General features: G+C 35.4%; 3 protein-coding genes across 6 annotated transcripts; all 3 read right to left on the bottom strand.

The window, feature by feature from the left end:
* Window positions 1-357: 357 nt before the first annotated feature.
* Window positions 358-7,553, bottom strand: LOC110641957 (uncharacterized). Of its 4 annotated transcripts, none has more exons than XM_058132833.1 (19): window positions 7,248-7,553; window positions 7,067-7,163; window positions 6,911-6,964; window positions 6,765-6,817; window positions 6,243-6,276; window positions 5,978-6,068; window positions 5,639-5,730; window positions 5,420-5,494; window positions 4,927-5,018; window positions 4,312-4,441; window positions 3,767-3,856; window positions 3,415-3,480; window positions 2,807-2,898; window positions 2,282-2,347; window positions 2,127-2,193; window positions 1,873-1,961; window positions 1,040-1,166; window positions 697-743; window positions 358-645 (listed from the first exon to the last, which is right to left on the bottom strand). In XM_058132833.1, exons 1-19 carry the CDS (start codon window positions 7,295-7,297, stop codon window positions 585-587), a joined length of 1,473 nt encoding a protein of 490 aa, XP_057988816.1. In that variant the 5' UTR covers window positions 7,298-7,553; the 3' UTR covers window positions 358-584. The 4 variants fall into 4 exon arrangements, with proteins under 4 accessions (XP_057988816.1, XP_057988817.1, XP_021649551.2 ...); XM_058132834.1 differs by having other exon boundaries at window positions 358-641; XM_021793859.2 differs by having other exon boundaries at window positions 358-623.
* A 144-nt stretch (window positions 7,554-7,697) lies between these two features.
* On the bottom strand, window positions 7,698-8,351 carry LOC110641960 (histone H3.2). The gene has a single exon (XM_021793862.2). It carries the CDS (start codon window positions 8,331-8,333, stop codon window positions 7,833-7,835), a length of 501 nt encoding a protein of 166 aa, XP_021649554.2. The 5' UTR covers window positions 8,334-8,351; the 3' UTR covers window positions 7,698-7,832.
* Window positions 8,352-9,333: 982 nt separating this feature from the next.
* Window positions 9,334-13,268, bottom strand: LOC110641972 (uncharacterized). The gene is made up of 4 exons (XM_021793884.2): window positions 12,443-13,268; window positions 10,641-10,924; window positions 10,199-10,426; window positions 9,334-10,098 (listed from the first exon to the last, which is right to left on the bottom strand). The coding sequence occupies exons 1-4, from the start codon at window positions 12,879-12,881 to the stop codon at window positions 9,589-9,591; spliced, it is 1,461 nt and encodes a 486-aa protein (XP_021649576.1). The 5' UTR covers window positions 12,882-13,268; the 3' UTR covers window positions 9,334-9,588.
* Window positions 13,269-13,787: the final 519 nt, after the last annotated feature.

Genomic DNA, 13,787 nt, shown 5'->3' with positions numbered 1-13,787 from the left:
TTTTTGTTTCATCATTTGGTGTCATTGCTAATTCTCTCGATTCAAATGCTCAAAAAGAAAATTTCTTGTCTATAAATACTAAACTAATAGAAAACTATCTACATATATTTTTAAGTAAAATTTATAATGATTTTAATTAAAATGATAATTATTAATTGATCAGATATAAACATCCGAATATAAATAAGAATTACTCGTTCAAAATAATCTTTAGTTACTGCTTAAATATTATGATATTAATTTCTCACATTAATTCTTTATGTATGAACAATGAAATTTTATTGATACAAAGCCTACAAATTAGCTAATTATGAGTTGAATGCTTTAGCCATGAATGCTTAGTGGGGATCCCATACATGATTCATAACCAAACTTCAATTGAAATATCTTAACCGTTGATCTATTCACATAATTTAAATAAATAAAAAGAGAAAACACCATATGTCGCGACACTCAAATTTCTGCATAACATAATTAGTCGACACAAATCAACCGTTCATTAAGCATGTACAGCACAAGGCAGACGACCACTTCAAACTGAAAACTGAAAAGGGGTCCGCCTCCAAAACTGCTGTGATACTCAACTAGTGCATTGAGCATTTGATGCATTTTCCATCTAGCATCTGATCAAATATAAAACACTGACTAATAAACATTTTCAATAATTGAATCTTCATTTCTGTATGAAGTAGCTACCTTCCGAGAGACTGCTTTCGTTGGGATACAACCATCAAAGAGGAATGCTGAAACCAATCATGCTTCAAAACTTAGCGTTCATATGTTGAAGTACAGTGATAAAGAAATGGTAAAGATCAATAATTACGATGCTAATGATGGTGCACCATCACACACAAGATATGCATCGTGGGTAAATCGTAAATGATAAAATGTGACTCCTTGGGAAAGGCAAGTTAGCAAAATCAAGAGGTGATTATATGCAAAACAAAGGTAAGGAAGCTATGGAAAGGAGCTCTCAGAAATAGACTTGTTATCTTAAATTTACAAGTACTATGAAAGTAGATTCTCCAAAACCACAAACCTTAGTTCCAGCTATTATGGTACCATTGATCGGATGTGTAGCGCAAGCAGTAACAGCTTCAGACAATGGAACAAACTTATTTTGTTTGTCTTGATTGCCCACACTAGAATGCCTCTCCACATCCTCACTGAGATAACAAAACTCACAACCAATCAATAATAAATTATTCAAATCGGACAATGAATCCTAGGATACATAATGAGCACAAGAGAGCATTTTTTTGGGAGGCAAGGGGAGGACACTGAAAATGGTATGATCCCCTTTTTTTTTAATTATTAAATGTGAACATGGAAAAAAATTAGTTTATAAAGTACCATAAAAATAAATAAATAAATAACAGAAGAATATCAGCTTTCCAATAGAAATTGATAAATTCAGACCAGTGGGATTAATTTGCTGAAGTGTATTGATTAGAACGGATGATAACGGGCATACAGTTGTGTACTCACTACTCAGCAAATTAAAATTTTAGGTCACTAACCAAAATTACACCTCTGAGAAACAGATGGCCATGCACAAAATTTGCATCTGTTACTATGATCCTCTTTTCTTTCTTTAATTCTTTTTATTAAACATGAAGATGGGAAAAAAAATACTAGTTTCTGAAGTACCATTAAAAAACAAAAAAAAAACTAAACAGAAGAATATCAACTTTCCAATAGAAATTGATAAATTCATAGCTGACCAGTGGGATTAGTTTGCTGAAGTATATTGCTTATAAAGGATGATAAGGGGCATACAGTTGTGTACTCAGCAAAGAAAATTTTAGGTCATTAACCAAAATTCAACCTCTTAGGAAACAGATGGCCATGCACAAAATTTGCATCTGTTACCTGTAATCCACATGGCAGGGAGAGCTAGGATCAGGGTAGAAGTCTAAAAGATGAATGCCATTGGCAGATGATGATCCGACCACATAAACCTGCATTTGAAAATATGCCAATCAACTTGAATTTCACAGACTCAACCAAATGCCAAGCTCAAGCCTTAAATTAGCTTGAATACCAGATTTGAGAGGGTGAATAAATTAGGTGTATGAGAGGATGGGTAAAGGTTACTGTCTAAAACCAATGTTGAGATATCTTACTGAATATGTTGGTAGCCATGATGGTTTTCTCAAGTAAAGCAGATCAGCTGAAATGTTGGAATCATTCCTAATAAATCAAAACCAAGTACATTTACAATTAGGGAATGCTCCCAATTACAATGTTATACAACCTTGGATGTGTCAAATTTACTTACAACCAAGCTGGAGGAGGGCAATGAATATGTGTGACTTGAAAATTATAAATATCAAGAACACCTGACCTGTATTACATGTTTGGATTAGAAAAATCCATCCATATTGCTTACGCCTATCATTCATTGAACAAAAGCATTAAATACTTTGATGTGTCAAGTGTCAATAGTATTGAAATTCGCTTCCAAAATTTCTCCAATATAGGCTTAGCAAAACCCATCTTTAGGAATCTGTTTAGTCAATGCTTATTCTATTGATATAATGGCACATTCATGTTTGACATTTTGAAAAATAAATATGTTCAAGACTTATCAACCAATATTTAAGCTCATAGAATTAGTGTACAGTCTGCTTTTTCTCCCAAGATATTGCTGCCACCAATCAATTTTCTTTACACTCCATTTTCATTCAAATGCAATATAAAAGAAAAGAACCAAGGAAATGTGAGATAAAAGACGCTATAATGCCAGAATGATGCTGAACTTCAACAAGAATTCAAAAGTAAATGTTTTGCTTTCCTGACCTACCAACCATCATCGAGGTGAAATGCCAACTGATATGGACAAGATGGATCAAAATTAATGGAGTGCACTTCCTTGGGGACAATAGCTGATTGTGCCTGTGTAATTAATAACACTACTGTAAGCAAAAATGATCCTTGAACAAGGAATTCTGCATGGTGTGAGAAATAAATTTAATATTCCATAACCTAATAAAACCTAATAGCTAGCATTGGTTATCAGAAACCCATTCCTGAGATTTATTAACCAACAATATTAAAAATTTAAATAGAACAGTTCATATAATAGTTAACGAATAATTTTCATATGATCTATAAAAATATATAAATGTGTTTGTGTATCAATAAATAAGAGGAACTTAAGAACACGTCGTGATGGAAATTATAAGAACACAGAAAACTTGAGCAAATTTCCTCCATCTTCCTATTTCTATTAACCACTTCATGAGGTATGAAAGCCAACTTCAATAATCCAAGTTTCATGTAGCAATTTTTTACCAACTTTCATGTTAATTTGCCTTTCAAACTCTGAAATGGATGTTTGAAATCCCAAAATTTCCAAGAGCCCCTTACTTTTATCATTCTGAATAATGGCATTAAAACAATCACACCTACCCTTAAGGTCCCAATTTTCTCTAACATTGATGCTAGCTTCCAATGTGTTACCGGTGGATGGCAAACCTGTTTGTCCAAAACTCAGAAAATGGATAAATGAAATGGTGCAGTTATGCTATCAACAACCACAAATAAATCCATACATATCATATATTCCACCGAATAGTTGTGATAAACTGGCGTTGGAGTTTGAAACTTAGGGCATAAACTTGCTTTGTGGCCAAGACAGTGTAAAACTATGATAAGATTGTCATTAGTAATCGCTATTGTTGTTTGACAGCTAGAACCACAGCCCACATGCCAATTCCAGTTCTTGTACCACATGATAAATAACAAGACCTTGACTACTTACCTCTTTATGACTTTGAAAGGCAGCAGATGCCCTTCCACTGCGGAGATCCCACATATAAATTATTCCATGCCTGCCGGCCCCAAAAACCATCTGCATCAAAAGAATTCATTTTTATTAAGGCTCCATCAGAAGATAGAATGACAATTTATAAATAGTGAGAAATCTTTTCAATTTTTTGGAGAATCTATTACTTAATAAAGAAAAGAAAAAACTTTCAACTGATTGTTATGAAATATTAAAATGGAACAAAAATTAAAACAAATGATTGATTATTGACAATATTATATTTCCCAAAATTAGTTGCTCCTCTTGTCCTATTTGCTTAGGAGGCAGACTGCATATAAAAATATTGCAGTGATAAGAGGATATAGAAGGCAACATGCAAAGCTTGTTCAACAAATTGTATGTAGTAGTATTTCCAAAAACTATTCATTATGAAAGAGAAAAGGAGAAAACAAAAAGAGCCATGTAAAGATTCAGCTCTTGCAAAGCACATAATTGAAATTTACAGCAAAATCAGTAAAAGTTCTATATCCAGCACTTACCTGATTTTCCACATTTAATTGGATACTGTTGATGGTGCTACGGCAATTAGTTGTAAGCTCAATGCTAGGAAGAACACCTGCTCTTCTATCCCATAGATTAACAGCACCATTTGTATCAGAAGCGATTAACCTATAGTCAAAGAAGAAAAAAAAAAGCTAAGAACAGACTGATACAAACCTAAAAGGCAAAAGACCTGTTAAGGATAGTATAGATAAGGTTGAAGAACAATAAAGGCACTTCAATATTTGGAACACACCAATTTAAAAATAAGCAAAGCTAATGGATGTCACATAAAGGTCCATTTTGTTCCTTTAGTTACAAGATGTAAAGAAGATGAAAGAAGTTCGTAATCACTTACATATTATTACATCAGAACACTAAATATTGTGTTGCAACATGACACAGGATACAAATGTATATCAGTGGCCATAACTAAACCATCCTCAGGCTTAAGCCACTTTAAATGTTAGATGTTTCATTAAACCATAGAAACTGTATTATATCACCTTAATTGTACATTAATATCTTATACTTTGTTGTCAGTAATCAGTATCCCAATATTCAACATTGCGAAAAAGAAATTGGATTTTTCAGACCAAAAGTCATCTTTTTACCTTGAGGTATCAAGCATAGTAAAAGCTATATCAGTTAGACCTTTATGAACTTCAGATCCATGAACAGTGACAGTACGCCTAGTTCTTAAAACCTGCATCCAAAGGAAACAAAATTAATCTACAGAAAAATTGAAAACCTATTTATCACTAGAATGACCAAACACTAGCACAACTTGCAATGGAAATTCAATCTGAGATAACTATAAGTCATGATGAATACAGCTAGTGTTGGACACTTTTAAACACTACTTCCAATTCACTTTTACCAAACAGACACTCTTAGAGTTAGAATGCTCAACCGATTACCATTTAAGTGCAAACGGGCACTCAATCCTGCAACCAAGCTTCATGTGTGGCCTTTTCAATTAATTGGAGAAATGGCTCCACTGATGCTATTTAGAAATTGAAATTACGAGAACTATTGGGACAAAAAATGGTACAAAGTAATTCAGAAAATATATGTTAGATAATATGGAATGCGAAATGTACTTACTTGAACTGGTTCTGATGAGATATAACCAATGTCAAAAATGAGTACTTCATTTCTTTTCATAGATGTGCAGGCAACCTAGAAAAATTATAGAATTTTAACACCAATTGCTTGTATAAATGAATACCATATTTTAATGGAATACATTAAGCAATATAAATATGATTCACCTATGATCATCAAAATGAACAACAATAAGCACACAAGCAAATGATTCCCAACCTCATCTTGGTTAGAAAGATTCCAACGAACAACATCAAGTTGTCGATGCAAAGAAAGGTGCAATACATGTTTGCTTTCATCTTCTTTTGAGCCTATTAGCAAAAGGAAACCAAAAGTGATGGAGTCACTAAAGAAACTACACTGAAACAAAAGCAAACATAGCTAAGAGAAAAAATCAGTAGGATAAAGAAAGCTCATAGACAGTGATAGACAGAAGGACCTACGATATTTAGGTATCACTTTTATAATATGCTTAAAAGAATAGCCAGAATCTCAGAAACCCACTGTAACTTTGTTAATACAAATATGTAATTGTCTTGCAAACTGAGAGAAGCTTACATGGCAATAAGCCATCAGCATGGCAATAAAGAGTTTCAAAGTCATGTACTGTTAAGCACCCCGCTTTTGTCACAGATACTAAGTAAACTCCCTGAAAAATATATTTAGAAATATTAAAAAAATAGGAAAGGAGGAACAGGAATAAAACAATGAAATGCATTTCCCTCCCTCTATACTGAGGTCTCTTTCTATGCTGCCGTCTCATCAGCACGGAGTATGGCACACCAAAAAACAATTTAATATGAGTAGCGACAAATGCATTCACCTTGGCGTCAAATTCCAGGGCAGAAACGCCTTGCCTGCAAAAATCATAATAAGTGATCTCTTCCATTTGAAGACGAAGTATCACTAAAAATTTGCAGGACCTGTCACTAGACTAGAAAACAACATGCTGAATGAAGCATTAAAATGTAACAAAATAGGAAAGAAGCCTTTGATTTTGCAACAAAATGTAACAAAAATTGTTCAATCAGTAGACTTAATTATAGTTGAAAATCACAATTTGAATTCAAAACTGAAATTTGTCTCTGCTAATTATCTATCTTGTTGAATTGTAATATAAGCTCTTGAATTTATAGAAAGGCATGGTTAGAAGAAATACCCAAACACACCAAGCAGAACACAACCAGAAAAAAAAAAAAAAAAAAAAAAAGAAGAAAAGACCATTTAGATATCAAGTATTGAAATGATGATAGTAGAGGGTAGCATCAGAACTACTGTTGGGAGAAAAAAATATAAACATAGAAAGTCAAGAATAACATGATAATGGTAAAGGGGAACCATTGACCTTGTAATTGGAACTGGGGGATCCATACTTGCGACACTATCAATCCGATTCAGCTGCGCAATATTGTAGTAAATAATCATGAGCTCAACCAAACTAATAAAACTTAAATAATAACAGAAGAAAGAATTAAGTGGTGTGTAGCATACATGAGTTTGACATGGAACTCCATCCACATGGTAAAAATGCGGAAATGCTCCGATCTATTCATCAAACAAAACAAAATGGAAAATCGAAATGAGCTCTCAAAAGAATTGAAACTGTAAAAAAGGAAAATGCAAACACGGAAAGGAAAATAGAAGAACCTCAGAGTAGGATTGCATGAGCAAAGAAGAAAGATGGTGGCGGTACTTGGGCTCAAACCTCCCGTTCAATTCAATTAGGCTTCTCTTCCATCCATGGCTTAAAGACAAGAAAATGTTAGATTGAATGTATCGTAAATTAAAAATTGAGACCTAAAAACAACGAAATTTGAGGATGGTTTACTTCGGAAGGGGTTTATGGGTTTGTGGTGAGGGTTTCAAGTATTTCTCCATACAGCAACACCACAACAAAATTGTCGAACTCCAGCGCAACGCAATCACCACGGCTTTGCAGCGTTGTAGAAAATTTTGGGGAATTAAAGGGCCAAAAACTGTCTACTATTGTCTTTTCGGTTTTTTCCATCAACGTTTCCCGCCATTGGCTCTGGTGCTAACTTGCGCCGGCTGCTTATATAACAAGCACATAAGGATGAGTGGGCCGGATCTCTAAACGGGTCAGGATTGTTTTGATTTTTTTACCCCAATGTTTGGGAATGAAAGTGGAGGAAAGGAAATATTAAAAAAATATATTTATTTTTCCTTGTATTTTTTTTTTTCACTCGTTTTTATTTTCTCTTTAAATTGAAAAGTTTTAACTAGGTAAATTCAAAAGAAAATTTATGTGAAATTTGAATTGATGGAAAGCCAATTTGAAATTGCTCATTAAAATCTCCAGAGATTTACTGCCCAAAATACAGAAAATTGGCGCCCAGAGACATATAGAGATGGAAAGCAAGATACAGAGGCATAGACCTAAATGGAAAGGCATTTATGCCCTTTCACCCCTAATTCTACGCGCCAATTGGATGTCCTTAGGCATAATTGTGACTCTCTTGGCATGAATGGCACAGAGATTAGTGTCCTCAAAAAGCCCCACCAAGTACGCTTCAGCAGCTTCTTGAAGAGCCGCGACAGCACTGCTTTGGAATCTAAGGTCAGTTTTAAAATCTTGAGCTATTTCTCTCACCAGTCTCTGGAATGGAAGCTTGCGAATCAAAAGCTCGGTGCTCTTCTGATACTTCCTGATCTCTCTCAATGCCACTGTCCCTGGCCTGAAACGGTGAGGCTTCTTCACTCCTCCAGTCGCCGGAGCTGATTTCCGGGCAGCCTTGGTCGCCAACTGCTTACGTGGAGCCTTCCCTCCTGTTGATTTCCTTGCAGTTTGCTTAGTGCGAGCCATTAGAGAAACAAAGAAATTAAAGAGTGCTTGTTTCACGAGAAAATGTATGGCTGTAAGAAAGAAAATTGACAACGACGAGTGAACTAGCATTTCGATGGGTATTTATGGTGGGCAAGATTTGGGTCGTGGACTCTTGTGTGTATCAACGGTTGAAAATCTTTAACAAAGAGAGCCACGGATTACAATCCGTGTGCCATGTGAAATAGCCAATGGTATTCGTTTCCTAATCAGGAAAATAAATTATTTTTTTTAACAAGTAATACATATTATTAAAATTAAAATTTTTATTTTATATAATTATATATATACACTCTCGTCACATAACGTGAAATTTCAAAGAATCGATCCAATGCGCTTAATTCATTAACAGACTTTAACTAAGACCACCTCGTCGACACTACTCTCTTATTTTCACTCGGATTTTGTTTTTTTCTGCCAAGAAACAAGTAACATCACGGACGAGATTGAACCGCTGTCGTAACCATAGCTATTGGACCGTTGATTTCCATCCCTCAATGCCGTGAATCGACGGTTCGGGATGTGCAAACTAGACCGACACGTATGCAGGGCATACCAATAATTACGGTTACTTTTAGAATGGAATAAAAAAAATTATGTAATAAAATAGTGATATATATAGTATGATATGTGAATAAAATAAAAATAAATATATAATTATAATTTTTTAAATAATTATCTAATAGTTATAATTTTTAAATATATTATATATAAATATTTGTTTATTATTAAATTTTCATTTTAATATAAAATTATCCATATAAAATCACTATTGTATTTTATAGTTATTCTTCAGGACTACGTATGTGGATCATGTGCTTTTCTCAAGAGATTGGTAGAATATCGGGAAAAAAATTGTATTTGGCACTTAATTATAAAAGCATGTCTATTTTTAGGACTCTGTTTTTTTTAGTAGGCTGAAGGTAGGACTTTGTTATTGTCCCATTAAAAATTAATAATTTCATCCATATCATACGTTACAAGGGAAATTATATCCTACCCAAATAATCCATGAAATGACACTAATTATAGAGTGATAACTAAATAGAATAAGGAAATAAAGTTGCAAGAATTTACAAAATGTTAAATTATCATTGAAAAGAGAAACATGAGTAAACTCTTCAATTATATAGAAAATGACATAACAGGTACAAGGTGATGATTGACATCGAGGTATTGGTTTTGCACTCTATAGTTCGAATAATTCTAGGATCTTATTCCTAATTTTCTAAATTAAGCCATCTTTGATCCAAGCTCGTGTGATCTTGAAATTTCCGTATGTACAATGATCAATTGACGAGGAAGCATAATGAAGAATTAGTCATACTCACACCCAGTTGTTTGGAAGTGAAAAATCATGGAATCTGAAGGAGACTTCTCCAGCCGTGTCACGCTCAAGCCTAATCTCTGGCACATCCCTAATCACTCCACCCTCATCAAGGACTTCAGGTGGCATAGGAAGTATTTGATTCTCACTAGGATGGCGTGCCAATTGAATTTCAGGTGGCAATGACATGATGGGAGGGGAGATAGACCTAAGCCTAGCACTGCCTGTACTTGGAGTAGCCAATGTTCGGTCCCATAAGAAAACATGAATCAGTATAGGCGTCTTGGCATGCCGATGGAGCGAAAGTTTTTGGCTTAGCGAAACAGTATCATAACAACGTATTGCTCCTGTTGAAGAAACCATCCAAGGAAGGACCTTCTGGTTTGACACTCTGGAAACAACCAGCAATCTTGATGCACTCTTAGCTTCTTTGTACAGATTGTTGAGCCCTGACCTTGTTGAGGGTACATTTTCATTACCATCAATAACTGATGAAATGTAGATAAATCCCTGTTGAAACAACAGAACACTTAACAAACACTTTCCTAAATGCCATAATATAAATCTAGCAACATATCGAAGTGAATATGTGGACAGTTAAACAGGATACCTCTTCTGTGCGACTAATAGCAAACCCAAGCTTTGAATCACCTTCTTTTATTTTCATCTCTATTGCAAACTCTCCGCATAGAGGTGCATACCAGAGACGGACTGCCCTAACGACACCAATATCAACCCCATGGTAATCCTCAAAACCATACAAGCTTACATGTGCTATATTAGACAAATCAGATAATGACCCAGTATTCACGGTAGAAGATGCTGTCTCTCCAGATATCTGTACCCAAATGGAAAAGAAATACATTTCAATAATCACAAAACCAATTGGAGGGCACCCAGAGCTGTTAAAAGGAATTTAAACTCGCTTTCATATCATATCATACAAGAATATAACACTGATCAATCCAACAATTTTGGGGATGATGTTAATCTTTGCTTTCACATACGGTGATGTAAAACCAATCTAATGTAATTGAGGCTAGGGAGGCTACCTTTGTAAGCAGGGACTCTGTCTGAATATTCATGAAAACAGTAGGGACCCCAGAGGCCTGAGATGCATACAGCCATGTATTTGCCCTTGCAAGAGTGTCATCCAGGTCATTGTACCGGGAAGCAACTCGATCTGAAACTTTAGGAAGGAAAAGTATAGAAAGAAAGCAGCTTGAATTGGGAATAGGTAGCACCTCCTGCATCCTCCTCATCCATGGATACGAGACATATCCATCTTGAAGTGTAGCCCTGGATAGTGCACTAGCAATTCTTGAGCTTCTTGAATCTGCAAAGTTTTTATTCTAGTTAACGTGCAAGTCACTAAGCAAGAGTTATGAACCCACTAACTTAAAGCAATCTGATGCTGCATTTGGAATTCATGCCATATTAGCTTTTTCTCAACATGATGTACACCCCATGGCTCTATGCTGATAAAGTAATTGCAATTTTGAACAAAAGTTTAACAAAATAGGATTGTAACGCTTATTAAGGTTAACTCAACTCAACTCAACTAAGCCTTTATCCCAAAAATTTGGGGTCGGCTATATGGATTCGCTTTCTCCACTCTGAACGATTTTGGGTTAAATCCTCAGAAATGTGTAATGCTTCTAGGTCATGTTGTACTACTCTCCTCCAAGTCAATTTAGGTCTACCCCTTTTTTTCTTTCTATCCTCTAACCTAATGTGCTCTACTTGTCTAACTGGAGCCTCCGTATGTCTACGCTTCACATGACCAAACCACCTCAATCTCCCTTCTCTCAACTTATCTTCAATTGTCACTGTACGGTAAAATTTTTCTTTCAATTTATTGGGAATCTTACGATCACATAAAACTCCCGTGCACGTCTCCACTTCAACCATCCGGCTTTAATCCTATGACTAACATCCTCCTCACATCCCCCATCTACTTGAAGAACTAAGCCTAGATATTTAAAGTGATTACTTTGGGGCAGTATCACTCCATTCAAACTAACTCCTTCCCTATCACCAGTTTGGCCTTCACTGAACTTGCAATGCATGTATTCTGTCTATGTTCTACTTAACTTAAAACCCTTCGACTCTAGAGTACTTCTCCAAAGTTCTAGCTTTCTATTGATTCCTTCTCGTGTCTCATTTATCAGAACAATATCATCCGCAAACATCATGCAACAAAGTATACTCTCTTGTAACGCTTATTAAGGTTAATGATCCAAATTGATAAAATTAAAAACATAATGTCAAAAGCACTAACACAAAACACAATTGAAAATGTGGGCTTATCTAGTTCAGCTAGTCCAAAAGCATGTCATGATAATCACGCACTTGAAGATAATAAAGAAATAAGGATATGCTACCAAAGAGAGAGAATTTGAAAATTACAATTTTTTTTTTCAAAAGGAGACAGGTAATTAAGCAATACACCAAGTACCAACAACATGCCAAATAGGCCAACTGGAGAAATTCTAATTCATCAATCTCACTGTGCCTCTCATGAGCTTTCTACAAAATCATCCTAGCACTGATATGATATAAGGAAAAAATGTGTTGTAAAATAATTTTATTTTTTTAATTAAGTTCTAATTAAAATTTAAATTTGAAATTTACCGACTTTAATATCATTAGTCTAACATAATTATATTTATATTATACTAATTTAAACTGCTGCTTAGTTAAGCTTCAACCTCATTGGAGCATTGATGATATGATTAAAAATAAAATTCTCACATAATAGCACGCGTGCAATCAACAAAATGAGAATAATAAAATTGTTAAAATAGAAGATAAAGAGAAAAGAAATTGAAAATCCATCTGGTCTCAGTCTCACCTTGCAATTCGAAGCAGTCCGCCTCGGATCGATCTGAGAACCCGACTGCATAATTCGGATCCGTAATAGACCTTAAAATGTACTGCTTTTTAGACCCCGACTCAGGCACGATGCACGCCTGCAACTCGGCGAACTCGTCCCGGCCTCGCCTAACTCGAACGAGAATAGAAGTCTCTTTATTCTTAAATGAGGCGTGAAGAATCTTTTGGATCCCGCTCTTTCCGTTCTTGAACGGAGCCTTAAACGATTGAGACGACCTGGTTCCTGAAGACGAACCTGACCCTATCCTGATTTCTTCAACTATATCGCCGGTCTGGAGCATGTCACCGGTCCATTCGTCGGCTTTGGAGCTACCTTTGAGGCACTCGATAGAAAGGACTATGAGAGGTTTGGGGTCTCTGGAAGGGGTTTCTGGTGGCGAAGTTCGGTCCATGGTCATTTTTGGTCCGGTTTTCAACGATTAGTCCCTTGATGGTATGCTCATGTTGTTTCGATTCTGGTTAATCCCGCAACCAAATAGGTAACGGAGGTAGAGAGAGGGAGAGAATCAGTTCAAAAGTAATACGAAGATCCGAGAATCAAGAGAGATGAATCAGAATGCTTAAAGAAAGAGGGTTTAAGCTAGAGTGAAGGGAGATAAGCCAATTTCAAGGTAGCTACTGCATATAAAGAAATTTCCAAATTCTAAATTGGCATGCAAATGGAGATGGGAGATGTTGTTTTGTCAAGCATGATGACGATGATGATGATGATGCAGTCGCGATTCATCCATGCTGCCAAATACAATTCAGACCAGACCCACGGATAGAAGTTTCCAAGGACAGTAATTGACTAATGACTATTATTAAATAGAGGTTTGCAATACCAAACGCTGCTGACCAGAGAATTAAACGACAAGCCCAGCTATTGGGAATCACATACTAGATTTTTGGTTAAATATATTCACGCGCTTTTGTGCCAAGTGGTTTGGGATATGACGTGGGAAGGCCAAAATCTTATGACTAAAGAGTGACGGGACCTATATTAAAGGGCTAAATAATAGGTGCGAGTCCATCATCCTCGATGCACGATACCGAATGCCGATGACGGATCCAAATATTTCAACTTTTACGGTGGATTAAGGGCAAGTTGACATCATTTCTTGGCTTTTTTTTTTTTTTTCTATCATTGGAAAATTTAATTTTTAAATATTTTATTAAATTTATTTAATTATTGATGATAAATGAGGTTTATTCTTAATTTTAAAATTATGAAACATCAATGAGGATAAATTTTCTCATTAATGTGAAATTAGCTGTAAGGCGTACATTGACCTAGGACGAGTTTTCGCAAAACGCGGCGAGGG

Source organism: Hevea brasiliensis, chromosome 13 (assembly GCF_030052815.1).
Source record: "Hevea brasiliensis isolate MT/VB/25A 57/8 chromosome 13, ASM3005281v1, whole genome shotgun sequence".
Classification (NCBI taxonomy): Eukaryota; Viridiplantae; Streptophyta; class Magnoliopsida; order Malpighiales; family Euphorbiaceae; genus Hevea; species Hevea brasiliensis.
The sequence above is the reverse complement of the archived record's forward strand: the minus strand, read 5'-3'. Positions and strand labels throughout refer to the sequence as shown.

What these genes read in the sequence shown, in the direction of transcription:
- LOC110641972 (XM_021793884.2), bottom strand. Translation starts at nt 12,881, where the DNA reads ATGACCATGGACCGAACTTCGCCACCAGAAACCCCTTCCAGAGACCCC. An exon ending in CAGAGTCCCTGCTTACAAAG is followed by an intron (nt 10,427 to 10,640) that starts GTAGCCTCCCTA and finishes ATTTGGGTACAG; the next exon opens with ATATCTGGAGAGACAGCATC. An exon ending in CTATTAGTCGCACAGAAGAG is followed by an intron (nt 10,099 to 10,198) that starts GTATCCTGTTTA and finishes TTGTTTCAACAG; the next exon opens with GGATTTATCTACATTTCATC.
- LOC110641960 (XM_021793862.2), bottom strand. Translation starts at nt 8,333, where the DNA reads ATGCTAGTTCACTCGTCGTTGTCAATTTTCTTTCTTACAGCCATACAT.
- LOC110641957 (XM_058132833.1), bottom strand. Translation starts at nt 7,297, where the DNA reads ATGGAGAAATACTTGAAACCCTCACCACAAACCCATAAACCCCTTCCG. An exon ending in ACTATGCTTGATACCTCAAG is followed by an intron (nt 4,442 to 4,926) that starts GTAAAAAGATGA and finishes CTTTGACTATAG; the next exon opens with GTTAATCGCTTCTGATACAA. An exon ending in TTTCACCTCGATGATGGTTG is followed by an intron (nt 2,348 to 2,806) that starts GTAGGTCAGGAA and finishes CATGTAATACAG; the next exon opens with GTCAGGTGTTCTTGATATTT.